This window comes from Podarcis muralis, chromosome 3 (assembly GCF_964188315.1).
Source record: "Podarcis muralis chromosome 3, rPodMur119.hap1.1, whole genome shotgun sequence".
NCBI lineage: Eukaryota > Metazoa > Chordata > Lepidosauria > Squamata > Lacertidae > Podarcis > Podarcis muralis.
In genome coordinates this window covers 102,310,678-102,337,323 of record NC_135657.1, presented here as the reverse complement: position 1 = coordinate 102,337,323, position 26,646 = coordinate 102,310,678, and the positions used below count along the sequence as shown (strand labels likewise).

At 40.5% G+C, this 26,646-nt stretch overlaps 1 protein-coding gene across 23 annotated transcripts in view; it reads right to left on the bottom strand.

Annotated features, from left to right (window-relative positions):
• PUM2 (pumilio RNA binding family member 2) overlaps window positions 1-26,646 on the bottom strand; it is a 59,360-nt gene that overhangs the window by 13,581 nt on the left and 19,133 nt on the right. For 5 of the 23 annotated variants that reach the window (XM_028722324.2, XM_077926409.1, XM_028722330.2 and 2 more), the window contains 10 exons: window positions 25,636-25,811; window positions 23,603-23,876; window positions 23,069-23,162; window positions 22,467-22,589; window positions 19,832-19,974; window positions 17,076-17,214; window positions 13,003-13,080; window positions 11,364-11,507; window positions 8,978-9,253; window positions 6,329-6,565 (listed from right to left, as the gene is read on the bottom strand). In XM_028722324.2, coding sequence (XP_028578157.2) covers window positions 6,329-6,565; window positions 8,978-9,253; window positions 11,364-11,507; window positions 13,003-13,080; window positions 17,076-17,214; window positions 19,832-19,974; window positions 22,467-22,589; window positions 23,069-23,162; window positions 23,603-23,876; window positions 25,636-25,811 — 1,684 coding nt within the window. The remainder of the gene's footprint in view (window positions 1-6,328; window positions 6,566-8,977; window positions 9,254-11,363; window positions 11,508-13,002; window positions 13,081-17,075; window positions 17,215-19,831; window positions 19,975-22,466; window positions 22,590-23,068; window positions 23,163-23,602; window positions 23,877-25,635; window positions 25,812-26,646) is intronic. The other 18 variants (XM_077926417.1, XM_077926418.1, XM_028722322.2 and 15 more) reach the window with 9 other exon arrangements.

Here is a 26,646-nt window from a genome sequence, read left to right as displayed (position 1 = left end):
CACTTTGTGGTGTTATTAGCGCACACAATCAAGGCATAACAAATGAGGAATATCTTGCACACGATTTGTTTTTGTTTGTTTTTTAAACAAAAGCCCATGAATTTAAATCATAACATTTTTCCATTTTAATTTACTTGATAGCCAAAGTTACTAAATATAAATGTGTGATCAGATTTGCATTTAGCATGTGATCCTTCAGGCTATGAACAAGTTGACTTACTAATCTTATTTGGAAAATAGTCCCTGGAAACAATTTTTTCTTTTAGTTATTTAGCAGGTAGTATTTAGCAAATACAAAAGGGGAATAATCTTGTTTTGGTCTCCATCTTCTACAGAAAATCTTGCCCCAGTCATTTTATAAAATGTGACATGAAATAATCTGTTGATGTTTTTACCACCAACGCTGTAAGAAATCAAACTAGCTAGATCAAGACTTCTGCATATATTCAGGTATGTGGAAGGAAGGCAGTGACAGAATGATGGCAGAAATAATAAACACAGCAGAGGTGAAAACAGCATCTCTAGATCATGGTGAAGATGAGGGCAGGTAAGGTAAAGAAATAGAGCAAACACACTGGGAAAAACAATTCATAAAAAGGGGGTCAAGAAAGGAGCAATGCACAAAAGATAAAATGAGGTTTCTATTCTGAGACCCTGCTCACTAGTTTGGGCCTCTGAATTTTCTCTAAGGCAGAAAATAATAAAATACAAACAGGCTAAGAAATCCTTTTTGTGATATTGAAAAAAGGAGATGCCCAATGGTCCACCATCTTAAGAGACTTCTGCTTGTAGAACAGAACTTTTCCTTCCTGTCCCCTTTCCTGAAGCCGTCCTTCAAAATCAGATCCACAGGGTTGGGGAATCCCACCACAGCAGATTTTTGAGGCATGCAGGGGAGAGGAAGGGAAAGCCTTGTTGCATGAGTGGAGTTCTGCTCACAAAGCACTGAGTACAACCCAGACACATTCTGATATTCTTCTTTGTAGAGCTAACAAAGAACTAGAGAGGTGACAGTCCTGATCCATAAGCAATTCAAATCTGATTTTTTTTATATGTTTTAATGTTTGAAAGCTGGAACAATAAGTACAAATACAGATTCTCATGCAGCATAGATTTTGCAAAGATGAAATAATGGAGCCTATTCTCTCTCTCTCTGACTAACCCATTTCTATACAACTCCAAAAGCTAGCACTTATTCTCGAGAAACTCTCCATAAATCTTGATGGTGTATACCATTTTAGGTACTGAGAATTTTGGGGTGAGAAACCCTCATCTACTTTAACTGCAGGTTTGACTTTTCTCTTAACCTGAGCTTTTGGCTTTTAATCTGAAGCGTGCCATTACGGCCTCTTTTAGTGGGATGCAATCCCTAAGCCTGCATCTTTTATCTGTATAACTGTGCTTTTAGATGTTTATAGGACGTTTTCAATTGCTTTTATTATAGCTATCTTCAAATATCTTAAGGGCTGTCACATCAAAGAGGGAACTAGCTTGTTCTTTCCTGCTTTCCTCCTCTGGATGGTAGGACTCGGAACCAATGGCTTCAAGTTACAAGAAAGGAGATTCCTACTAAACATTCGAAAAAACTTTCTGATCGTAAGAGCTGTTCACCAGTGGAACAGACTCCCACGAGAGGTGGTGGACTCTTCTTCCTTGGAGGTTTTTAAGCAGAAGTTGGATAGCCATCTGTCATGGATGCTTTCGCTGCAATTCCTGCATAGCAGGGGGTTGGACTAGATGAACTCTTGAGTCCCTTCCAACTCTATGGCTCTATTATTCTATTGTAAGCTACTTGGAGCCACTATGGGAAAAGTGACTCATATACTGTATATAACAAAGAAAGAAAACAATCTGCAGATAATTGACGTTAATAGAACTACCAGCTACTTTTTCACCCACTTGCAAGGAATTCTCAGTTTGAAACCTTATTAGCCCAATATGATAACAGGGCATATTAATTCTACACCTCCTGTCAGTGTGCAGAGGTTCCTTAATCAAAGCATTTTTTGTCTATCCGGATACTATGGATGAAATTCAACACTATGGGTTATTTCCGTTCATAAAACAGGGCACCCCCTTTCTCTCCTCTGTTTTGCAGCCCCAAATCTGCTCCGTGGGGTGTCTCACAATCTCCCCCTCCCACAGCAAATTGAGGGGGTGCGTGTCAGGAAAAAAGAGGAAGAGGAAGTTCTGTTGCATGAGCAGGTGTCTGTTCTGCAAAGGTATGAACACCCCTGGGTACAAGGCACTCTTTTGCATCAAAGACCTGTAAAATTTGTTCAACTGACTATTTAGAAGCAAAATGTGCACGCTTCAAATTGCCACTGAAATTCTGCGCAAAGTTATGCTTTAGGAAATTCACACGTCATCATCTGAAAAGCTAACATTTTAATTTCCTAGATGATGTTTTAAAATTTTTAATGTCAAAAGCGTCCACACAAAAGCATCCTTCAGAGCACATGGCTAGACAGTCACATAAAGGCATATTAAGAGGTTTTTGTTACTGTACAAAAGGACACAGTGTAATTTGGAAGTTGAAATTATTGCAATTAAAAAGGCAGCAGCTTTTACAGCCTGCTTGGATTGAGGGCCTCTATATCAGATTGCCTCCATTTTGAGTCTTTTCGTGTCTGTGCTTTATGTAGCCCACACTGTACCATCCATGCACATGATGGAAGTCTCGGCAGGTTTGAGACTAACCTCAAGGTGTACAAAAGCATTAAAAAATCCAACGGAAAACTCTCCTTAAAACCTCAATACAGCACTATAACTCCTCAGTGGAACTGACAAGTGGGTGGGAGGAGGGAATTGACTGAACAGGAGAACAGAGAAACAGACGTCTCTAGTATTTTCTGGAAAGCTGTTTGTTTGCCACACATTTGAACACCTTTTAAGAGATAATAACCAAATTTTGCATGATCATTACATGTTTTTAGATGCCAGGCAAGAACATTCCTCTTTACCCAGGCCTTTCACCATTAAATAATATATGGCTTGCTAAAACTTTGGGGCGGGGAGGGAGAGACACTATGATTATTTTATTATCCTGTCTTTTATCCTTTTATTTTTATGCTTCATAAAATGTGTTCTTAATGTTGTACACCAACCTGAGATCTTTTGATAAAGGGTGGTATATAGCTCCTATTATTATTATTATTATTATTATTATTATTATTATTATTATTTCCTGAGAAGCAGGTTGCCTCCTATGTTTGGATATAACTGGCTGTTGTTTGGAATCCAGATGGTGGATTGGACCTTTCAAAACTACTGATTTTAGCCACTGATGTCAAACTTCATTACAGCAAGGTATGAAGTTGCAGGTATATGTATAAAAGGGTAGAAAGAGCCATCTCATTGGCTGGATAGATCACTTACTGGTTCACACTGAGAAGCTATTTCTCAATATCCCCAAAGGCTGGAAGACAGAGCTGCCCATAGACAACAATGGAGAAAATAATAATTTAATATAGCTGGGATTGGGCCTGAGCATCCAGATGACTCCATCTCTTCGCTCCCCACTACATCTATCTATCTATCTATCTATCTATCTATCTATCTATCTATCTATCTATCTATGGAGGGGAAACTCCAAGAACCAGCCCACCAAGAGCCAAGGGCTTTGTAGGCTCAGTGAGCATGGAATGCTGCCTACCTGGATGAGGTTGGATACAGACCTTCAGGACAGGGAGGAATGGCATTGGACATCTAATCCTAAACAACAGTACTCCACACTGTGACCTTTGGGTACAGGTTTGAACAAGTGGTCATGTTCATAGCACAGTGTGTGCCTGCTTTATTTCTGATCAAGCAGAAAAAGCCACAGAAGGTGTACTGGGTACAGATTTCAAAGTGCTATGAATCTCACCTTTCATTTTTAGACATTTCAGAATTAAATGAAGTGTCTAATGTATGGTAAAATATCAAAAGCCTGAGGAGTTGCTAAGTTCCAGGCTTCCAGCAGGCATGGCATCATCATCATCATTGGATACATCTTTTGTGTCTTCCATGAATATTCAGAAGCTGAATAAAACAATGCCGCACAAACTATGCAAATTAAGAACCACTTAATTCATAACTTGCACAGCTATAGGACAGCTTTTGTTGTAGAACTTGGGATTATCCCAATGCAGAATTTTAAAGTTTTAGCCAGAGTACAGCCGGCCTAATCATATGTCATTTACAGGAGAGTAATGTCAAACCAAGAAGTGCCTCAGGTCACCTTTGCTCTCGACTACAGAGAACAAATTAGGTCTGATTCGGGATGGACTCTAAAGAGTGGTGTGCTATTGAGGCAAGTGCTTCTTTTGCAAAAAAAAAAAAAAAAATTGAAAATCACACTGAATTCCACTTAGGAATACAGTTGTACCTTGGTTTTGAACAGCTTAGATTTTGAATGTTTTGGTTCCAGATGCCGCAAACCCGGAAGTAACTGTTCCGGTCGGTGAACTGTTTTTGGAAGCCGAACGTCTGACGGGGCTTCTGATTGGCTGCAGGAGCTTCCTGCAGCCAATCAGAAGCTGTGCTTTGGTTTCCGAACGTTTGGAAGTTGAACAGACTTCCGGAACGGATTCTGTTCGACTTCCGAGGTATGACTGTATTTAGTAACAGCTTTTCTGGGTGTGCCAAGCATTTTAGTAGGAGATGGGGTTGGAAAATCCTGGGTATATGCACATAAATCTCTTGTCAACCACTGTGCTTACAGGAAGCTGGTATTTTTCCTTGCATTGTGACAGAAAACCTCAGTTCTTCCTGGGGACAGATCAAGAGGCAAGATGCAAACCCTACTCAAATGGATAGGTGCAAGCAAACCTGAAACACATTCCAAGTAAAAATGTCTCCAAGTAGAGACAATATTCAAATACTAGGCTAGACAACCCTGAATACTGTTTTACATCTGGTAATCTTTGTTTCAATGCAGTTAGAACCAACTTAACTTCATGAGAAAAGGTTAAGTGCTACCTTCATCTTCTAGCTAACTTATTTTAGGGAAAAAATAAACAAAAAAAATAGTTTGGATAATAAAATCTATCTTTTTACTTGGGGCCTATTAGTCCAGCCTCCTGTGCTCACAATGGCTGCCTACTGTAAGCTTACAATCAGGACCTGCTTTATAATATCATTTATTATAAAGAAAACGCCAATATTTTAGTCCGAAGACTCATTTTAATAAGGATACTTTGCACTTTATAATCTACACATCTAACATAGGTTTATTTAGTACTACTTCTAAATGCAGCACTTTTTAAAGTCCTTTATTTTCTATATACAGCCAGCCACTCAGTATAAAACAGGGCCAATAAATATATGCCCAAACTGCCTGTTTTTACAAGTCAATGGGAAAAGACCAAAGAGCATTTGTTTAGGTACTGTGCCATTATAGCACAAGTAGATTCATAATATGTATGACATTTTGAAACATGTCTGATAGTCATGTTTTTGGATCTAACTGTGTGGTGGAGAAACCCTTCTCTAGCAAAATTCCCAGTGCCTCTACAGTTCACAAGCGTAAAGCATACAACCTTAAGTTACACAGCTTATACTAACCTGAAGTTACGTGGCTCACAGCATTACTAACAGGAAAGTACAGAATTGCAAATTGCACAAAAAGCCCCCCCAAATGTATGTAATTCAATATTTTAAATATAAGCCTAATACCATGCTAAACAAAACATTTATCAGCATAAACAAAATTTGATGAAAATATTACTAATGCAGTAGGTGTGATGGAGAGGGTGTATTATAGACTACATATCACTGCTGTTCCCCCTCCAGCTGTTTTGAAGGCAAGTTTCTAAAAGACTTCCTGCAAAATCATTCTAACCTGTTGGTTCAAAAAGCAGGATTTTTCAGTACTGCAAACTTTGCATGTGCTTTTCTTTAACAAAGATATAATAATTCATGTCACTACCACGCACCAAACATTAGCCTAAAGCCGACTCCATAAATAGCAGACATATGTTTAACACAGAAACAAGAGGAATATATATACCTTTTCCTGTCGTACAACAACAACAACAACAACAAAACAACCCAATCTTGGTTTGTTTTTTCTCTCTAGAAATCGGGCTTTCATTTTGATGCGGCAAGGGTGGTTATGGAAAAACATGTTGCTCCAGGGGGCTGATTTAACTTTTGGTAACTGTATCCGTTAAAAGATTTGACTGTGCTGAGCAACACACTGGGACCCGGCCCGTTATGCAACATTTGTTTCCTTTACTGAAGAGGCAAATTGACATTTAACCCAACATAAAATATTTAATATACATAGAAAAATACATATACACACATACATACACAAACAAAAAAGGGCTTTTGTTTTTTTTACCTAAATGCAAACTGGATGAGGATCCATGTGATGAAAGTGAAGGCGGAGGCGTAAGTGAATGTCCAGGAGTTTGGCTTGGCAGAGGCATGCCTATTGGGCTTGGAGAGGAGGAAAATCCCAGACTATTGTAAAATGGCTGCCCTATGGGTGCTAGGCTGCTACTAGATCTTTTGTACAAGTCAGAGCTAGTAGATAGAGACTCTCTCCTTGTGGCACTACTACTTGCAGAACTGCCAACTGAAGGAAGAAATAAAAAGACCCTATTACATACAGCGTCAACCAAGGAAAACCTAGCCCCAACCTACAGCTGGGTCATAACAGATGTGATCACAATCATTATAACAATCAAAATTATTCCAAAGACAAATTAACTGTGATAACCACACATGATTTAATATAAATCACAAAATGAGCACAAGCATCATCCCTCAAATCAGGAAGGATTTTTAAGCAATCGCCAAGTCTCGACACACTCAAGACTTAGTAACATTTCTGAGGTTATTTTGATACACTGGAGTCGGGCTTTGGGACCAATAGTCAGGTATGTCGTACTGTGTTAAAATGAACCAATGAAGAGGAGTATTAATTTGAAATAATTTCTGTAAATGGTGTCCCCTCCCCCCCCCCCCCAGATGAATTACTATATTGACAGGAGCTCCCCTTGTCTCCCGCAACAACCCCCAGCTCAGTAGTGCTACAGGATTTGGTTCTACAGGAGAATCCCTAAAAGACATTTTGTTCCATGCTACTTCACAATTGTTACTAAAAAAAATTTCCTGAGATTCCACACTTCTCAGAACCATTCAAATTGATCACACTCTCTAAGTAAGCACTCTTTTAAAAAAGAAAAAGTCCAATGACATTTTGAAGGCAGATCATAAAAGGGATTTGAACTGCAATAGCAAAATATATGTGGTCTCGTTTAAATAAGGAACTGGGATATGTACTTAAAAAGTATGGACTAATAGTTCAATGACGTACTTAAAATTTTATAGGATAAATGTCATACCATTTAAAAAATCTTAATCTGTAACTTTATGTGAAAGTAAAGGCCATGGGCAGATGTTGAGATTACCTAAACATATTTGAAGGCACTAGGTAAAACTTTGCTTCCCTGTTTAGCAAATGCGAGCAAATATCTTGAGCTGCTTCCCCTGTTTGTTAAGAAGCAGTCAAAATTATTCTGCTTTTAATTCAGAAATGCAGTGTATGTCCAGATTAACTGCCACTCATCATTATGTCAAATTAAATACAGAAGCAGGCTGGTGTCTATCAATCATCTAGGACTCAAGCAACCTATAACATTTGCCTGAGAGGATTAATATACTACCCACCCACAACCTGGAGATGTGTGACACACATTTTTGCTATATCCCTACGCTGCTTTGTAGAACCTGATTTTAGCGCACTACAAAGGACTAGTCAAGTAACAAGAAGAAATAAGTTGCAGGTAATATTTTAATTCTAATTTAGGATAGCATTATTAACAAACATAATTAAGTGGGGAAACGATTTATCAATATGAAGAGCTCTTTTAAAAATAGTATATGCATAGCACTTTCAAACATAATTGGGGACTTGAATGGATTTATGTTTATATAATCAAGCCAAGATTACAGGATTAAACTTGACAAATGGCTGCAATTAACTACTGCCAGGGTACAAGGAGCACAAGACTACAATAAGGTTGTTTTTATAAATGGGCACATCTGTATCATACTCAGCTAAGGGAGTGAAAAACAAAACAAAACTTTGGAAGTCTTAAGGGTACTCTATGTAAAAATGACATGGACATAATTCTCCATTTTGCCATTCATAGCTTAATGTTGAAAGCATTTTAAGATTTGTACAAAGGGCACCTTTTTTTACACTACATTATATCTACTCATTTAAAAAATGGAATTTACTGGCTAAGATAAAAACAATCCTACAAGACTAAAAAGGGAAACTGCTTAGAACGGTCAAAACTGAAGAGTTTTATTAAATTCTCCAATACATTAAAAAAATTGTTTCACATGGGACATTTTCCACTGTCAGGGTGTGCAAGCGCACTTCTATTTTGTAACGTGCGCAGAATTGTGTGTGCTTCACACATACCTTCTTCTATGCAATGCAAACAACAAACTACTCATGTGTGCTTCACCATACATTCAACACTTCCTTCAATAATAAACCAATTTCCACAATCTTAACAGGCTGACAAATTCTAGAAAGGTGTTGAGGTACTTGTGTTACCAAAGCTGTGAATAAAACAGTAAAGATCATTGTCCAATGAAAATAAAAGAAAATGGCTATTCCTAAACATTTATAAACTTAAGCAGGTCCAATAGGAAGGCAGGAATTTCGCTTGCCCACTGCTCAGCCATAGTTGCATTTAAGGGACATAAACTTTGAAAAGCACAAGACAAATCAACCACAATAGAGAATTGGTTTGAAAAGCTCCAAATGTGAGCTGTCTGTCAAAGGCATCAACACGCTCAACCCTGTTTCTCGTGTACAAGGCCTAGCAGGCTAAACTGCCTTCCGTTGAACTCCAGATGTACCATTTTTGATGCATGTAGGAAATAAATATGCAAAAACAGGATTTTCTTTCATCCACAGCAATTCATACAACCTGTTCAGTTTTCCTTCTTTAAAAATGTAACTTACTAGATGCGCCAAATCCACCGAGTGCAGAGCCAATGGCAGCTCCTAAGGAGCTGCTGCTTCCAAAGCCAAGGGATGTGCTTCCTGGTTGGCCAGGACCATGCGAAAAGAGTGAACTGCTCTGGGAGTTATTGGTCAAAGTACTGTTGCCATAAAATGAATTGGACTGTAGGCTACTGTTTGTTTGCTGCTGCTGCGGCTGGGCACCAAGGGGCCGGAAAAGCCCGTTTGTGGCTGCTGTGAGGTTGTTTGCTGTTCCTCCAGCTGAAGCTGCCGCTGCTGTAAAGAGACATGGTTTTCAGTCATCAGATTCTAGAACATTTCGACTTTAGAAAAATGAGACTACTATTTTCATTACTCTCTCCTATAAAGGCAAATCATCAGCGAACAAAAGAAATATCCAACGTTAAAAACGATCCCAGTTGCATAAGGTGTTAAGTAGACGAAATGAATTTTCAATGAAAATACAAGAGAAAATTGTTGGGAAAATGCAAAGGGGTCTACAAATTCAACAGCCTTTCCCACTGTGGAAAGCTGTCCTGCCTTGGATGCTATCTCCACAAACTGTAAAGAGCTTGGAGAAGGAGAGGGATCTCCCACTTGTATGCTGGTCTTTCACAGAAAGCTGAAGGATTAAGAGTAGTTATTGCTTTCTGCAAAAGACAAGCAGCAAGGAATTAAAAGACCTTTCCTAGTCTTCCACTGCACATGCAGCAAAGGAGTCTTATCTCTTTGCCTCAGGTGCTGTCATCTTTCTCACTGCTTTCCCCCTTTCAATGTTTGCTGTTAGGGTGAATCTGATGGGCCGTCACTTCACTTCCCTGCTCACTATTGAGGGAAAATAGTATCTGAAACCCAGGCACTATCATATACTCTTTTCCCAGTATGGCTATTCAATTTCCCCCACTTCCCAGTATGGCTATTCAATTTCCCCCACTTCTTCTGGTTATTACAGCAAGCACAGGAATAGGATCCATGTACCTTTCTGACTCATCCAAAAGCAATCTGACTCATCCAAGGCAATCTCTTGAAAACTAAAGGCACCCTTAATTTTAAGCCAGATTTTTTTTGGGGGGTGGGGTGGGGTTGATGCCAAAATTTTCTGAATGCAAAAACAAAACAAAAAGAATCAAATCATCAAGCCCAGCATTAGAAACCACACATTTTAGTTCCTTTCTTATTATTCACTCTATAGCTACACCAAGCTTACCTGCAAGGCTTTGAAGCAACCCCCACATTAGGAGAGCAGAACAAAGCAAAACGCTCCTTTAACATTCAGCAATTACCCTTCCTCTCCCCAAACTGCTTCCTAGGCATGCCTTCCTATGTTATAGTAAAATGTCTGTGTGTATTAGATTGAGCATAGAATCATATCAAGGCGGAAGGGACCTCAAGGGTCATCTAGTCCAACCCCTGCAATTCGGGAATCTTTTTGCCCGACGTGGGCATATCTACAACTTAGCAATGGCAGGAGGTCCCTTCTGTAATGGCAGCATGCTGCCATCACAAAAATTACTACCAAGATGTATAGCAGCCGGGGTGGGGGGTGGTAATAGAAGCATGCTAGGTTGCCTTATACAGAGCCCAACTATTGCTACATCTAGCTCATTACTATTTACACAGACGGAAAGCAGTTCCTCCGGGTTTCAAATCAGAAGACCTTCGCATCCCTACCTAGATATGCCAGGGAATGAGCCTTGGAACTTATGCATGAAAAGCATGCAAGTTACAGCACTGAAGTACGGCAGATTTATTTTTGGGATTTCTACTTGTGTTTTTAAATACAGCCAAGTACAAAAAAGGAAAAAACCAAGGTGCCTCTGAGCACATTCTGAGCCTCAGAATTTAATTTCCGTATCAGAATTGAACTGGGCTAAGCTCCCAGACCATTCACACAATGGCTTTCTTTATTTCAGCAGCTTAATTCAAGGTGAGAAAGTCATTTTGTGGCCGATATTTTTTTAAGAACTGAGATTCAAAAACCCTTGCAGGTCTACTGCAAATCTCCCGGAGCGTTATCAGCAGATCTCAGTCTACTTTCTGTTCACCTATGTACAACCTGGTTCATACAATCATTTCTCCACATGTCCAATATCTAAAGAGGGCTGCATTTGGTGGTGGGGGGGGAGGTAAAAGGGAATTTCTGGAACAATCCAGGAAATAGTCCTTCAGTAATTTAGCTTTTTATGCTTGGGAAGGGACAGGAGATGCAAATCTTGAGAGAAACAACCCGAACACAAACTTTCTTGCATATATGCGGGAGCTACGAGCAAATAATGCTAGCTATAAAGCAACACTATTTGAAAGAGTGCAAGCAGGGGGAGAGAACTGATTACTCTTAGAATGTTTCCCCATCAAATTGTGAAAGTGCTGCGAAAGATCTACCTACCTGCTTGTGCAGCTGCAGAACTGATGATGACAGGTGTTGAAGCCACCAATCTGACAGGTCCTCCAAGTCCAGTTCTGGCCCCAGGACCCACTACCAATGCACCAGTCTGATCGTAATAGGCAGTGGGGGCTAAGACTTGATAGCCTAATCAATACAAAACAAACACTAGTAAAATTTCTTTATTTTGGGATAAGCATTTTATTTTGCATCTATATGACAGATCGCTTTTTAAACAATGAGCAAACTGACAGCTTTTTATCTCCTAGAAAAGATGAACCAATTCTATTCCAAATCTAGTGGCAAAGGTTTGGCTCGGAGGTACAGTTTGCCACGCACCTGCTTGTCTAAAGACTAGGCAGAGCAACTGTCTCTGAGCCACTCCCCCATCTGGCTTTGCTCTGTCTGCCCCAACCTTTCCAAGCAAGGAAAAGAAATGCAAAATAACTGCTTTTCTGAGACAGTGGGAACGGATGTAACAAATGCTGCACGAGCCGCCTAACATGACCTGAAAGAGTGCAGCTTGTATACAGCCAAGGCGGAGGCATCTGTTTTTAGAGAACTGGTGACACACACACACCCCAAGCAGCAACACTACAGAACCACCATGGAGAACACTTCAGCATAACAGTTGTTTTTTAATTAAAAAAACTTATTAAAAAGCACGTTTTTGGAAGGGGGAACGAAAAAAAAAACTTAAGGGAGTGGGGCTGATCCATCCTGCAAATCTGTCACCTCTACAGACATGTAAAAGCCAATGCACTGCTTGCTGTGTATTTGTCACAATGTGTGTGGAAACCCAGGGCCAATCAAGGAGATGGGGGAAAAGGTCAATGGTTTCTTCTTAAGTCCCCCTTCCATGCATTTAAGGGCTGCATGCAAGTGGCAGATTATGCCCAGGAGGCTCTGTGTTTCATTTTGTTGTAAATACAAGCAAATAGTGCACATTAAATGGGGAGAAAGGGATACTGGAGATCACATGCCTGTTCATAGACATGTGACTCTATACCATTTGAAATCAACAAAGAACTATATATAGTTACAGGGATACTGAAACCTTCTGAGGAACAGGAGAATTGTAGTTTCATATTACAAATGCATATTCAGAACTAGACTGTGCTGTTCTTTTCTACTACCTTCACTACCATTTTCACATGCTAGCAAATGGGTCAGGCTTTCACTGCACTCTGCTTTACTGCTCCTCTGTAAAGAATGCAGAATAGGCTGTTAGAGAATAAATGTTACAAGTAATATAACAAAAACTCTTTCACAGATAAAAACTGCTCTTTATCAAATAGATGGCCTTTCTCTAAAACAAACGGAGCCAAGAACTGCATTTTTTTATTAATTTTTTTGCATAAAGAACACTCATCTGGAAATGTACCTGCTTTTTGAGGTCAAGCATATCACACAACAGTGCAATATATCACTATAAATATGAATGATATTGGAGGCTCAAATTTTTAAATGTATGAGTGCCAATATAAAGGTTGAGAGCAATATAGGTGTGGTGCAAGTTCCTTTGTATGGTACAAAACAGCATTTGCATTTTCTTTTGTGAAATTTTAATTACTGTACTGCAGCCTGACAAATACTTAGGTCATTTTGCCTAGTGAAATATTTATTGAAAATACAGTGGTACCTCGGTTTTCGAACGCAATCCATTCCGGAAGATCGTTCGGCTTCCGAAACGTTTGAAAACCAAGGCACAAAGGGCGACCTGCAATTTCAGTGGAGAAAATGGGGGGGGGGGGAGAGAGAGAGACTCAGAGGAAGCCATTAAACTTCTATGGTGCGTTCGAAAACGGAAACATTTACTTCCGGGTTTTTGGCGTTCAAAAACTGAAACGTTCAGCTTCCAAGACACTCAAAAACCGAGGTACCACTATAGTTAAAAGATTTAACTTAGGTCATAGAGAAGCTACTAAACTCTAGGACAGTGTTCTTCAGTCTTGGGCTCCCATCTGTTTTCGGACTCCAACTCCTATCATTCCCAGCCACTTAGACACTGATCTGGGATGCTGTGAGTTGTAGTCTTGCAACATCCAAGGACCCAAGTTTGAAGGCGGCCACTCTAGAAGACCCCAGGAGTTTTATAGGACACTGTGTATGATCATACAGCAGCCTACCCTCCTCACAGCAACTACAATGGATGCTTTAACACCTGTGCTCTGTGCCCCCTCTGATGATGGATGTATGGGTTTTCTCCACGTTTCTTGTAAACTGCGATTCTGAACAAAGCAGCAGCCAATTACAGCATACAGCCAATGAAAGCTATGACATGTGGGTCGAGAGGGCAGTGGCTACTCCTAGATAAGAGGTGTGCAGGAGTGCAATCCTGATTCCTCTAATTGCTGTCATTTAAAAAAAAGAAAAAGAAAGAGTACTGACAGAGTCAAGAAGGGAATTCTTGACTTCATAGAATTACTTGTTTAGTCAATTGACTGGCATTCCGGCCCCAACAAAAAGGTGACCTAATAATCATGTACATCATTATAGTAAGACTTTAATACCAATCATTGCTACATTAATGACAGCAAATTCAAAGGCACACTTGTGCTATGGGTTAAAAATGTTATTTTGTTTAAAAACTATGAATCATGACAGCAGAACAGGCACTGCAGTGATCTTGCACAAAACAGAAATGTTATTTTCATTGATCTGATCTATCACCTCCAATCTTCTGAGCTAAAGGACCTTGATCCTTTACCTTTCTATGTGTCAGAGGTTCTCAAACTCTGGTCTGCAGACAGCTGGTGGTATTTAAGTTTCATCCAAGAAAGGTTACGGAACAGTCAAGACTATCTGGCCTTGATTTTTTTTCTTCTTCTGACAAATAGAGGCCATTTTAACCCAAGCCAGAATTACCAAACAGGCTAACGAGGCCCTGACCTAGGGCCTGTGATTTTCATACTATGGCAGTTGTGTAGCCTAATTTATTTTAAACATCTACCAGTTAGTTGAAGGTCCCTAGCTGGCCAGGGCTCCGTGATTTTCTTATCACAGCACTGATTTTGACAAAGCTGGTACTGAAGGAAACAGAAGTTTACTGTGGTCCACCAAGACCTCCAGTAATGTGTAAATGGAAATTTCCTTGGAAAAAAAGGTGTGAGAATTGCTGCTTTATATGAAACAGAGAAGTTGTTACTATTTCTGTACCATTTATTCTTTTAAGGTATTTACAAACTGCCCTTCCAGAAACTTTCGAAGGCAGCCTGTGAATCTTTCTTAAATAATTTGGTATATTTTGCTAATATTAATTCATTAGTAAATTACTTTGTCAGTGTTCATTTCATTTACCAAGGGAGTAATTCAACAAAGCACAACGGCAACTGTTCCATCAGCACAAATATTTCAGCTTACCAGACAAGATAACCCCCCTTCCCAACTCCTACTTGCTATTTAGGGGGTTCTCCCAATCCCCCAAACCAATTTTTGGGGGACACAAAAGTGGAAAGCCCCACTGTGCTAGCAGAGGTCCTTATGTGGGCTTCTGGTAGCGGGACTCATAAGCTGACTCCTGCCCCATATCCTGAGTTAGGTACAACATGCTTATACAGTAAATACTTGGCTAGTTTCTGTGATCCTTTCCTACAGCATTGTCATTTGTTGTATTGGTTTCTGCTCTTCCCTAGTACAAAACCTAAGCATTGCCTCCCTAAGACAAATCAGCAACCTCACTCCTATCAACTTTATTAGTCTGGCCTCAGCAGTTACATTGCCCACCATGTCGAGCGGAAATCTGATCCACTTCTGCAGGAACACCACTGAACAGAACCCTATACAAATTAGATGTTACGTATATAGATAACAAATGGAACAAAAATCAAACCACCTCTACTCCTCTCCAGCTACAGGTCTTTAGTGATTAAGGCTGCAGTCCTATACCCAAATACACAGAAGTAAGTCCCATTGAGAACAGTAGGACATAGAACTATGCTAAGCCAGAGCTTTCCAAACTGTGTGTCATGACATATTAGTGTGTCGGCTGCACTGTGCAGGTGTGTCGCACAAACGCTCCCTGCGCTCCTCCTGGGGCCAGAAAGGGTTAGTTTAAGCTCAGGTTTGCTAGTAAAATTGAATCACTGTCACGAAATGCAAAACTGAGTTACTGTGTTGTGAAATGATGCATGTCCTAAGAGTGTGTCACCAACACGAAAAGTTTGGAAAGCTCTGTGCTAAGCAGTGCAATCCTATGCCTCTTAACTTGAATTGTCCAATGGGGGCTACTCCCAAACTACCTTCATGCATGTCAAAAGGTGAAGTTGCAACACAACAGAACCAGAGAATGTTCCCCTCTTTGAATGCCAATCAGTTCTTTAGATGTTCAATAATGATATAGAATAGAGTCAAAGAAACATTCCAGAGCAAATGATACCAAAACTGTGTTATAATTACACAGTGGCTTAAGTTCAAAGGACTTCCCAGCAAACTTATGCCAGAAAAAAATAGTTAAGCCTGATACTTCAACAATCCAACTTGTAGTGGCCGCTTTTTTCCTTCGGTCTTTGAAAGATCATCTACCACATTCACCACCAGCACAAGGTGCCATTTTCACATGACACTAAACCCATAAGAAGGTAAGGTGAAACAAATATCCAAGTTACAGCTTCAACTGGACCAATTCAGATGACCTATTCAGCAGAGAGCCAAAATGTTTAGAAGATGTTTTGTATATATAGTCAAAGCAGCAGCAGCAAAGCTCTAAAAGCATCTTAGCACTTCTGAGCTGTCTTAGAAATATTACTGTTGTGTATTAGATATAAGTATTAGATATTCTGGACTGCTTGATGACCAATGATACTTTGTAGCTTGCATAAAAGCAGACAATAGAGAAAAATCAGTGTAACTACATGTATCCATAAATGTCAGGCATGAAAGTCTAAGTTCTTAATGTAAAAATGCATGTGACAAATTTAAGACATCCATTTGCCAAAGTTGAAGCCCTTCGAAGTGCATATTCTAATGTGGAAATATATTATGCACCAATGTAAGGAATATGGTTTAAAATCTGTTTTTCTGAAATTCAAACTTTCCAGAATCAACACCAAAAAGCTGCTGACAAAGCACTAAGCTGTGTGTTGCATGTTGTCACAAACAGTAAATATTACATAGTGAGATACACACAAAAATTACAATGCTTTGGATCAAAACAGCTCATCGCACAAAAGGAAAGCATTTCTGTTTGTACAAGGAGATTGTCTCTGATAGCTGGCTTTCCTTCCCAGCTGCAGCTCCCTCACCTCAGAAGATCCCATCCCATAACTCTCTCATAACTCTCAGCAGTAAATTTTTGGCAGCTGCGAGGGGCTGAAGCACGAAGGAGGGATGGGAAAGTGCCACTGCACAACTGGAATGCCACTCATGTTTCTTAAAATATAAGTCATTATTACTCCTGATAATCTGAAGGTGTGATAATTAAGAGATTAACACTGGGCAGTTGATTTAATTCTCCCGTGGAGAGGGCACAGACAGACCACTTCATGTTAAAGGGGCTGGAAGCAGCCTACATTATTCTCCCCCATCTTGTACACACATTTCTTCTGCCAGCCGTAAACATGGTTAATGAAAGTCACATTTCAAATTTTTACCGGAGCTTTAAAAACACGTTACAAAGAAATTGCATCTCAGCAGTCTACTACTGTGAAGACAGCAGGATTTTTAGGATATTTAGCTTGAACTCATTCTCAGTTTCCTTAACTCATCATTAGATACCTGGCATGCCTGTGGCAAGACCCTGACCAAAAGCCAAAGTTGGATTTGCTGCCGCAGCTGCTGCAAGTGACTCTGCCTGCTGCCCTTGCTGACCCTGATTGGGAGTTAGAGGACGTTGACTTCCTCCAGTACGAAGAACCTACAAAAGACCAATGGCGACACTAATTGCTTAAAATGTGAAGTATAAAAAGGTAATATAGTATAAAAACGCTGGAACATGTTGTGCGTACTTTGGGGTTGTGATTTAAAAAAACACACACAAAAACACACACCCAACAACAATGTATAAATAAGGTAAAGTAAGCAGGCATAGACTACTTCAATGGAAGCATTATGACACAAGAAAACACAAGTTTAAGGTGCTAGGCCTTCTGTAATTCAATAACACTGAAAAGTAGTTTAAAAATAGCAAGGAACCCAAAGTGGAGACTTTTAGTAGGTTAAGTGTGGTGAGCAGGTTATCGTTTTAACAGTCTTTCTACCCACTTTCAGCCTGCAAATTTTAAATACTGAACATTTAAAAATGCAATTACTGTTAAACTGTAATTATGGAGTTTAGCGATATATTTAGAATTCAAACCTTTGCAGACAGTACTTGCCGGCCCTAAAATGTATTTAAGGGATTGTTAGCCAACCGTGCAATGACATACTCCATTCACCAGTGCCTCTCCGCTTATGAAAATTCTTACTACCGCCTTTAACCATGGCTCCTTACTGTATTACCAGTATCAAGCATACTCAGTATGAACCAGGCTGTGCTCCTAACCTTCAATTTGAACCTTGTAGTGAGCAAGGTACAGTGGAACCTCAGTTTTTGAACGTAATCCATTCCAGAAGACCGTTCGACTTCTGAAACGTTCAAAAACTGAAAGCGGAAGCCTCAATACACTAGGGAAACTCAAAATGGAAGCCGCATGGGATTTTCGGCTTCCGAAATTCATTCAAAAACTGAAGCAGTTACTTCCGGGTTTTTGGCGTTCGAAAGCCAAAGCGTTCGACTTCTGAGACGCTCGTAAACAGAGGTTCCACATTCTGGTACTGATTTTGCATAAGTCATCACAGCTATCGAAAGAACATGCCCTGCAATTGCCAGTGTTTTGTTCTAAATATCCAAGTCAAATGCATATTTCACTGGAGTGTATAACTAAGGTTTTTTTATTATCACTATTTCATTTCAAATATCCTTAATGAATTTAAATAAGGACAATTTTGCTTGTAAGCAAAGCATAGCACTAGTCTCACTATGTTGCAAGTTGAGATAATTTTACTATTACACTATTACTGAACATATTGCAACTCATTGTCCAGAAAGTCATCCAACTCTTATCTCTGTTCACTGAAGCTTCATATGTGCTTCATGAGATATGGGATGATATGCAACTGAAGTAACCACTGTACTTAATAAACATGACTAAGTTAGGTCCATTAATTTTACTGGGTTAACTCTTAGCTTAGTAAAACTTAAGCCGAATTCTGCCCCAAGAATGCTTTCAGCTAGAAATCCACTGTTGTTCAATATGGCAGCTTTCTCACAATGTGGATGGCCCTGCCAAAATAAATACTTGTTATATTGTGTTGTGAAGTTCCTAAACATGGTGCCCCTTCTCAAGGGATACATGGCTGGCTTAGCCTTAACAGACTCTTTTTAGCGTAGTGGCTCTTGCAACTACTCCATATCACACCTTTCTCATTACCCGAAGAACCAGGCAACACTGCATATTACTCAAAACTAGGAGACAAGCTAGACTCCATGCCACCTTGTAAAGATAGGTCTGTTTTCATGTTCCAGCCACCCCGATTGCACCTAGCAACTGCATACTCTGGGAATGTAGTTTTTAAACAGATAAAGGAAATGGTCTTTCCCCTATGCGGCTTGTGGGTGGAGGAGTGTATTTCTTCACAGGAAATTAATAGTGGCGGCCATCTTGGGTTCCAGATGTGCCTCCCTCTAGGGAACCCAAGCTTTGTCCTCAGGATTCCTTGAAGATGTTACCTAGGATGTCTGCACTGCATTATGCCACTGTATTGCTGACACAGACTGCTTTGTGGTCCTTGCTAGGTGGAGAAGCGAGAGTTGCAGTGGCAGAGCACATAGAGTTTCTGGTCCACACAGAACGTGAAAAAGAGGTGGTGGTACTCAGCTGTCCTGAGGGCAATGCTCCTCAACTACATTTCCTTCCGACATATGTGGGTAGAGTGGGGATGGGGTCAACAGGAGGAGGCGTTTCCCTTTAAAGCCAGCACTAACATTTTAAGCAGGTGGGAGGTTTAAGTAGGAAACATCCTGACAGCTTGTTTCATACTGGCCTCTCTGTTCCCTTCTCAATTTGGGCTTTGCTGATTTGTTGCCGTTATTTTGGCAGGCAAACTCGCAACACTTAACTCAGCTGAAGCCTGCCTACCGCAATGAAAAAGCCAACTAAAAAGCAAAAGGAGAGGCCTGTCTTTCTAGTTATAAACTTTAAACTGACCTTTGTAGTTCAGAAGGCAAACTAAAATTTTAACCTGAATAGAGGCTTTCCCCCATCTCTGAGAGATGAGCTGCCCTCATCCCTCAGAGGAGAGAACTATCTGCTGATTTGATAATGAAATAAATTAAGCTTATGGACTGAATAGACTGCTGTCCAGCATGGCAAACACAAACTGTGCACTGTTAGACATACCATTATTTTTTATTCAACAACACGCATTGCATTCAATAAAACTGCATGAACAGACAAATATTTTAACTTCTCAGGTGTGTCCACCCAGCTTACCTGTTGCTGGCTTTGTTGTGCCTGTGACGCAGCCTGTTGATTGGCTGTGTTGTTTGCTGCAGCTGCTGCTTGCTGCTGAAACAAGTTGGCCGGATACACGCCCCAAGGAACTCCGTAATACTGAGGAGGGACCACTGCTGGCCCTAACAAAACGGAAAAAAATGGCTTTACACGCAAATATTTACAGTCTCTCCTCAAAAGCCTCGAGATCAGTGCTAACTCGGTTGTGTGAAAACCACACGCATAAACAAACCCAGTATCCTATGCCAAAAAGGGAATGTCTGCACACATACCTGAAAGCAGAACTCCTCCCCCAGGACAGATTTTTCCCCCCTCCCTCCCTGTAAACATTCCAAGAGTACCATTCTCACACTCTGATCAGAAGAGGGAGGAAAAGAATTACCCTCCCGCAGAGAAATAAGCAAGCACAGCAAAGAGACAAGTAAGAAGGGTTATACAGTGGTACCTCGGGTTAAGTACTTAACTCGTTCCGGAGGTCTGTTCTTAACCTGAAACTGTTCTTAACTTGAAGCACCACTTTAGTTAATGGGGCCTCCTGCTGCTGCTGCCGCGCAGCCAGAGCATGATTTCTGTTCTCATCCAGAAGCAAAGTTCTTAACCCGAGGTACTATTTCTGGGTTAGTGGAGTCTGTAACCTGAAGCGTATGTAACCCGAGGTACCACTGTACCAATAGTGGAAGAGCTACCATTTAGCTAACACCTTTCTTCCTATATATAAAAAACAACCTACACCATTTAATATATTGGAAATAATCCTCTTCTGCACAGGGGCAGGAGCCCTAAAGAGCCATCCCTGTAAGAACTAACAAACATGTTACTTCACTCATCTTCAGTAAGTGGTACCTCCAGTTGTGGACGGGATCCATTCCAGAGCTCTGATAAGATCCAGGTTTCTGCAACTGGAGGAACCGCTTCTGCACATGCGAACGGCGTGGTAGAGTGCTTCTGATAATGCACGGGTGGCGAAACACTTCTGGGGCTGCCGCTTTCACAACCCAAAGTTTACGTTACCCGAGGGTAACATAAGCCGTGGTTCTACTGTATATCTGAATTGGAAGTGCAACACAGAACCCCAACAATTCAGATAGCGGCAAGCGTCCCATGATCCTCTCCTTTCAGAGTTACACAAGCTCCAGAACTCATGTAACATGAGTGAGGAAAGGGGAAGAACTGGATGTGAGATATAGGAGACATGCAAAAACCGTTAACAGGAACAACCTGTGGTCCAAAGATGGTGGTAGTGTACAAACAGAGCTCTACTAAATCCCACAGAACCTCTCATATCATTTATGATTATCAGCACATTTTTTTAAAAAAATCACTCCTAAACAAGAGCATTAAAAAAATGTTCTCACATGCTCTCTCACAGCTGTGGTACTATGAAAATTAGCTATTTTATGTATCTTCTAAACTGTTCGGATCATGCATGCATAGACTCAAAGTGCTAGGAAGTACAATCAGCCTTGCAATCTGCCACAATGCTTTATTCGTGCCCATGGTGAACAGCATGCCAGTCAGCAAAACCATGCCTTAAGGTAGCTATTTAAGTCTCTAAGGGGGGAAAGATTTGCACATCCATGAGAATATCACAGACTGTTGCCATCACAATTTGCCATCTCCTCATCCTTTAAGGGCTACTAGCTATTCAAGCCAGAATAAAGTCAGAGCCAAATGTATAGTATACAGTGGTACCTTGGTTTTCGAACTGAATCCGTTCCAGGAGTCTGTTCAACTCCCAAAACTGTTTGAAAACCAAGGTGAGGCTGCAAGAGCTTCCTGCATTCAATTGGAAATCACGTCAGACGTTTGGCTTCCGAAAAATGCTCACAAACCAGAACACTTACTTCCGGGTTGGTGGCATTCAGGAGCCAATTTGTTTGACAACTAAGCCGTTTGAGAACCAAGGCACCACTGTATATCTACTCCCACGTCTCTCAGACTCCCAATTCCTGTGCTCCTCTTCACTCAGCTCCAAAAAAACCAAGCTGAACATAGGAATTAATACCCTATGCTTCTCTTCAATCTGCAAGACTCACTGGTGACAAGGTGAACACAAGAGGGATGCATGACCACCCTTGGTCATTAATTAAAAGGCTGAAGAACATAAGAAAGGCAATTTCCTTAAAAATGCTTCAGTAAATAGACGTTAGAATCCCTAGTGTCTGACAACCCCTCCAGGTAAAGTAGGAATAATTCTTGATCCAACATCTTTGTTCCCCACATTTAACATGAAATCCAAGTCTCGGGCAAAAGGAGCAAATGGGGAAAAAAGTACTGTGATGTTATATCTAAACTAGTTCATAGTCGTACCTTGGAAGTTGAACAGAATCCATTCCGGAAGTCTGTTCAACTTCCAAAACGTTCGAAAACCAAAGCGCGGCTTCTGACTGGCTGCAGAAAGCTCCTACAGCCAACTGGAAGCCCCGTCAGATGTTCAGCTTCCAAAAGAACGTTCAAAAACTGGAACAACTCTAAAGGCGTTCAGGAGCCGAGGTATGACTGTATTTCAACCTTCTTCTGTGTTTTTGATGGTTTATGCCCAAACACTAAAGTTTTCAAGTTTCTAGAGAAAAAGAGATTGTTGTAATTAACTTGAGTGATGGTAGTTTCTTACCTGCTAATGTAGCTGCTGCAGCTAAGCCTGCTGCCGTGTATGGGTCAGCACCCGGTGGAGCAGCACTGATAATGTATGGGTTTGGCACAAAAGCAGCTGGAGCCAAGCCTGCCGAAAATACACCTGTTACAGTAACAAAAAGTTCAATTTCACCAAAAACAAGACACCACACAAACACACACACACACCATTACATCATTCAAATTGTAAACGTATTAGAAATTTATGCCACCTGTTCTTGAAGAGGCTTCGAAAGGTTAATTAAGACTAAAGTATCTCTTGCTTCTCTCATTAACTGTCAGGTTCATGCTCTACTTTAAGAAACGTTTATACCATAGTCCCAAGTTACTGCTGCCATTTCTATAAAACTAAATTTATAAAACCAAATACATTTTAAATATGTATCACACTACCAGAACAGCAGCATTTTAAATTATTATTACTATACCTTTAGAACTTCACTTTTAAGCAATGACAATTCCAAGTTTGTCAAAAGGTCTGCCCAAATTAGCAAGCTTTTAATTAAAAGAAAAGCAGCAATCATACATTGCCAGTTTTTTAAGCTTGAAATTTAAGTAAATAAACTTGGGAAAATGTCTCACCTATGTGTGGTTGCTGTGCCGCTGCCAATGCGTATTGTTGCTGCTGAGCTGCTGTTAACTGCTGGACAGTGAGAGGGTTAGTCCTCTGAAAAAGCTAAGAACAACAATTTAAACCTTTTAATTTTAGCAACAATCCCACATCAGAATTTAAAAACCAACTGTGTGTAGATGCATTCACAGGATTGTCCAAGATCCATAGCACTATGTATGAAGTTTAAATTCAGGTGTAATTCATTCTTAAGCAATATCACGGCAGAATTACACATTATAATAAGCATGGGACTACAGTAAAAAAAAAGAAAGAATGGCAGCTCTGTGTTGCAAGCTTCTGATCTTTTACTGTTAACATCCAGTCAAATATAGCCATGTCCTAAGGTTACCACATTTTTAGCTTCCCTACCAGCCAGTGTTGCAGAACTGATGTTGGGAACTAACCATGACTCCAGGACATAGGTAAGGACGTGGGAATAAATCTCTGTGATTGCCAAAATGTTGTAGTTCCACTTTTTAATGTGGCTGTATAAAAACACTAACCTGCTGCTGTGAATTGTAATCAAAGAGTCCCACAGTAGCTCCTGAAGAGTCCATTTGTACCTGATTTCCAGGATAATCAAACTGCAGAGAATCAAGACCCACTTGTTCCATAGCATCCAAATTCTGAGATTCAGAGTTAGAAAATTCTTCCACCAGTGGCTTGTGGGTTGCAGGATTAGGAAGGGAAGCCAATCCTTCAGCAGCGCTTGGGTTCGGCCCCAGACGCTCAGTTACTTCAGTTGGGGAGGCTTGCCGACTTCCAGGAGTACGACTGCTTAGGAAAAGAATGCAAAAGAGATGTCAGCTTCATTGCTTAAACAACAGAATTTGTGATAATTAGTATCAGCTGTAGTTGCCTGATCTAGGGAAAACAGCATACAGCTGTGCTGAATGGCGTTAACAGAACAGTTTGAAATGCTGGGATTATGTTTGGAAACAAAAAGAATTAGTCTCTATAACAGCAAGCTCAGGTGGTTAACTACAGAACAGCCCAATGAGGACTGGTGGCCTTCAGGAGCCAGAGAATGTTAAAAGTCAACCAGAAAAGAAAGCTGGGAATAGGAGAGATAGAGTGAATTGAGCCCGTATTGTAGCACTCCTGTCAGAAAGGATACCCTGCAACATTCTGTTGCAGGATGCTCTTGTAACTACCTGTATCTGAAGTGAATGGACAAATCTTGAGGACAGAACAGAGTGGTCTAATGCGGGGGGGGGGGGGACACACACACCATTTAACACAGAAAGCAACAAGTGCAGATGGTAGAGAGAATGTAGAGAGGAAGATTAAGAAGAGCTATTCTTTCAGCTCTGCTGAGAAGTCAACTCCACCCTATTTTTCTTGCTCTTCAACTGTCATCCAGCAACAACCACTCCACCAGATTGCAGTATAGAGAGAGAGAGACTGTAATCAAGGCCTCTTCATCTGTTCACCTGGAAGACCACTGGCAGCCCTGTTTAGGGAAGTTTTTAATGTTTGATGTTTTATCTTGTTTTTAATATTTTGCAGGGAGCCGCCTAGAGTGGCTGGGGAAACCCAGCCAGATGGGCAGGGTATTATTATTATTATTATTATTAATTATTATTCTAGTTGTCATCTGCCGCTCACCCAAGAGAGCTTCCTGCATAGCCCCTTCTTGCCCTTTTCAACATACAGAGGCCAAGAAGCCCCTGACAAAAGCTGTCCCTGCTCCAATAGGTCTCTAGCTTAAAGGAACAGAACTCAAACCTCCTCTATGTCGCTCCAGATGTGCCTAGACCTCTTACTCATTTCCCTACTGGAGATCAAGAACGTGCTCACCTTGGAGCTAGGATTCTTTTAGATCCTTACATTGCCCCAGATATATTGGAAAGTTTTTGACACTGCTGGTATAGCTGCCTCACCCGCCTAGAAATTTCCTTCAGCCAGTGCACACACATCAGAAGGCAACTGAGGCTCTTGGGATATGGTAAAGAATCCTGTCAATTACATACGAGTGAAGCTCTAAGCACATCAAATGCATGGAGAGGGGGAAAGAGAGGCAGGCCAGCAGCAAGAGTGATCCTGGCTGGGGAGCATTAAATGGATAGACAACTTGTGTGCACAAAGCAAAGCAAAGCAGAACAGGGGACCAGTCAAGCATATTGACACAGAGTAGACATGCTGGTGGGGCCCACGTAGACGGATCGTTGAACAGGGAGCAGCCAAAATCATACCCACAAACTTCTAACGCAGTAGTCAAGGGAGCCAAAGTGAAATATGGAGACAGAATCTCCTATGTCCCCCAGCCATTTATTTGGATCGCCAAGCATCTATGATGGCTTTAAAACAACCTTAGAACAGCAAAGCCTTTTGACTTGTTTTATAGCCTACACAAATAGAACTTTAAACTATTTAAAGATGACCTGTCTATTTAAGGTGAATTCAGAGAGAGAGAGGGTGCATGCCAGAGGCTGAATATTATGCAAAATAGGAAGGTAGGACTTGAATCATCCATATGAAAAACTGAACTCTTAAAAAATATACTTTGTATCTTTAGAAAAATGTAAATGCCTACTTAAAATCTTTGCAGTCAGCATCCATTCCATTTGGCAAACCTCTGCCATTTATTTTAGTAACATCATCATCATCATCTCCTTGTTTAAGATCTCTGTTTTTGTCTTCCTCAAATGGAGAAGCCTTGCCTTTCTGGTCTCCTTTCTCAGGTCCATCTGTTTCAGCTTCTCTAGTGCCCTGAAGAAAAGAATGTTTGATTCTGAATTTGACAAAATGCAAGAGCACCACCACAAAACAATCTAATTCTATTTTATACTGCACAATGAATCATAGAACACTCAATAATATACCTTGATTGAGGAAGTTTCAGGCTTATACAAAACAAGCTGATGCATGAAAGCAAACTGCTAGGATAAACAGAAAGAACCGCTGGGCTTACCTGCAAAAAGTATTTTCCTTTGAATGATTTTTTTTAAAATCTCAGGTGGGATGTGAGCTCCCTCTAGCATCTGAGGACAGGATTACAGTTGAATCAGAGTTTTGCTCCCAGTTGTCTAGGCCCCACAAGTTTACACAACTGTCCAAGTTGCATCCACCCAAAATAAGAAACAAGTAACACCAAAAAGAAACAAACTATTTTTCTCTGGTTGTATTAGGAAATATTTTCAACTATTTCCTAATGATCCCTGGGATGGAACTTGCCTCTTTCAAGCTGCCACATAATGGGTCAACTCTTTCATCAAGCTATCCACACATTCCTGGTCAGTTACTGCCAGTCTAGAGTCCAGACCCCATGAGTGTATAGGTGAGATTCTTTGCTCTGGCAAAATGTTCTATTCAGCTGCAATCCTGCCTCCAAGCATTAGAGGAAGTTCAAATCCAACCTGAGAGCATCTTCACTCAAAGGAAAAAGTCCAACTTTTGCTAAAGCAGTGTAGCCCTTTTCATCTGTGGAAGAGGTGGTGATCTAAGAGAATCCCGTACACACAGAGGCAAGGAAATTTTTGCTGATTCACCTTCTGCCTTCTCCCACAAGGTTCAATAAGGCCTTCTGCCAACCTTTCAAAACTGA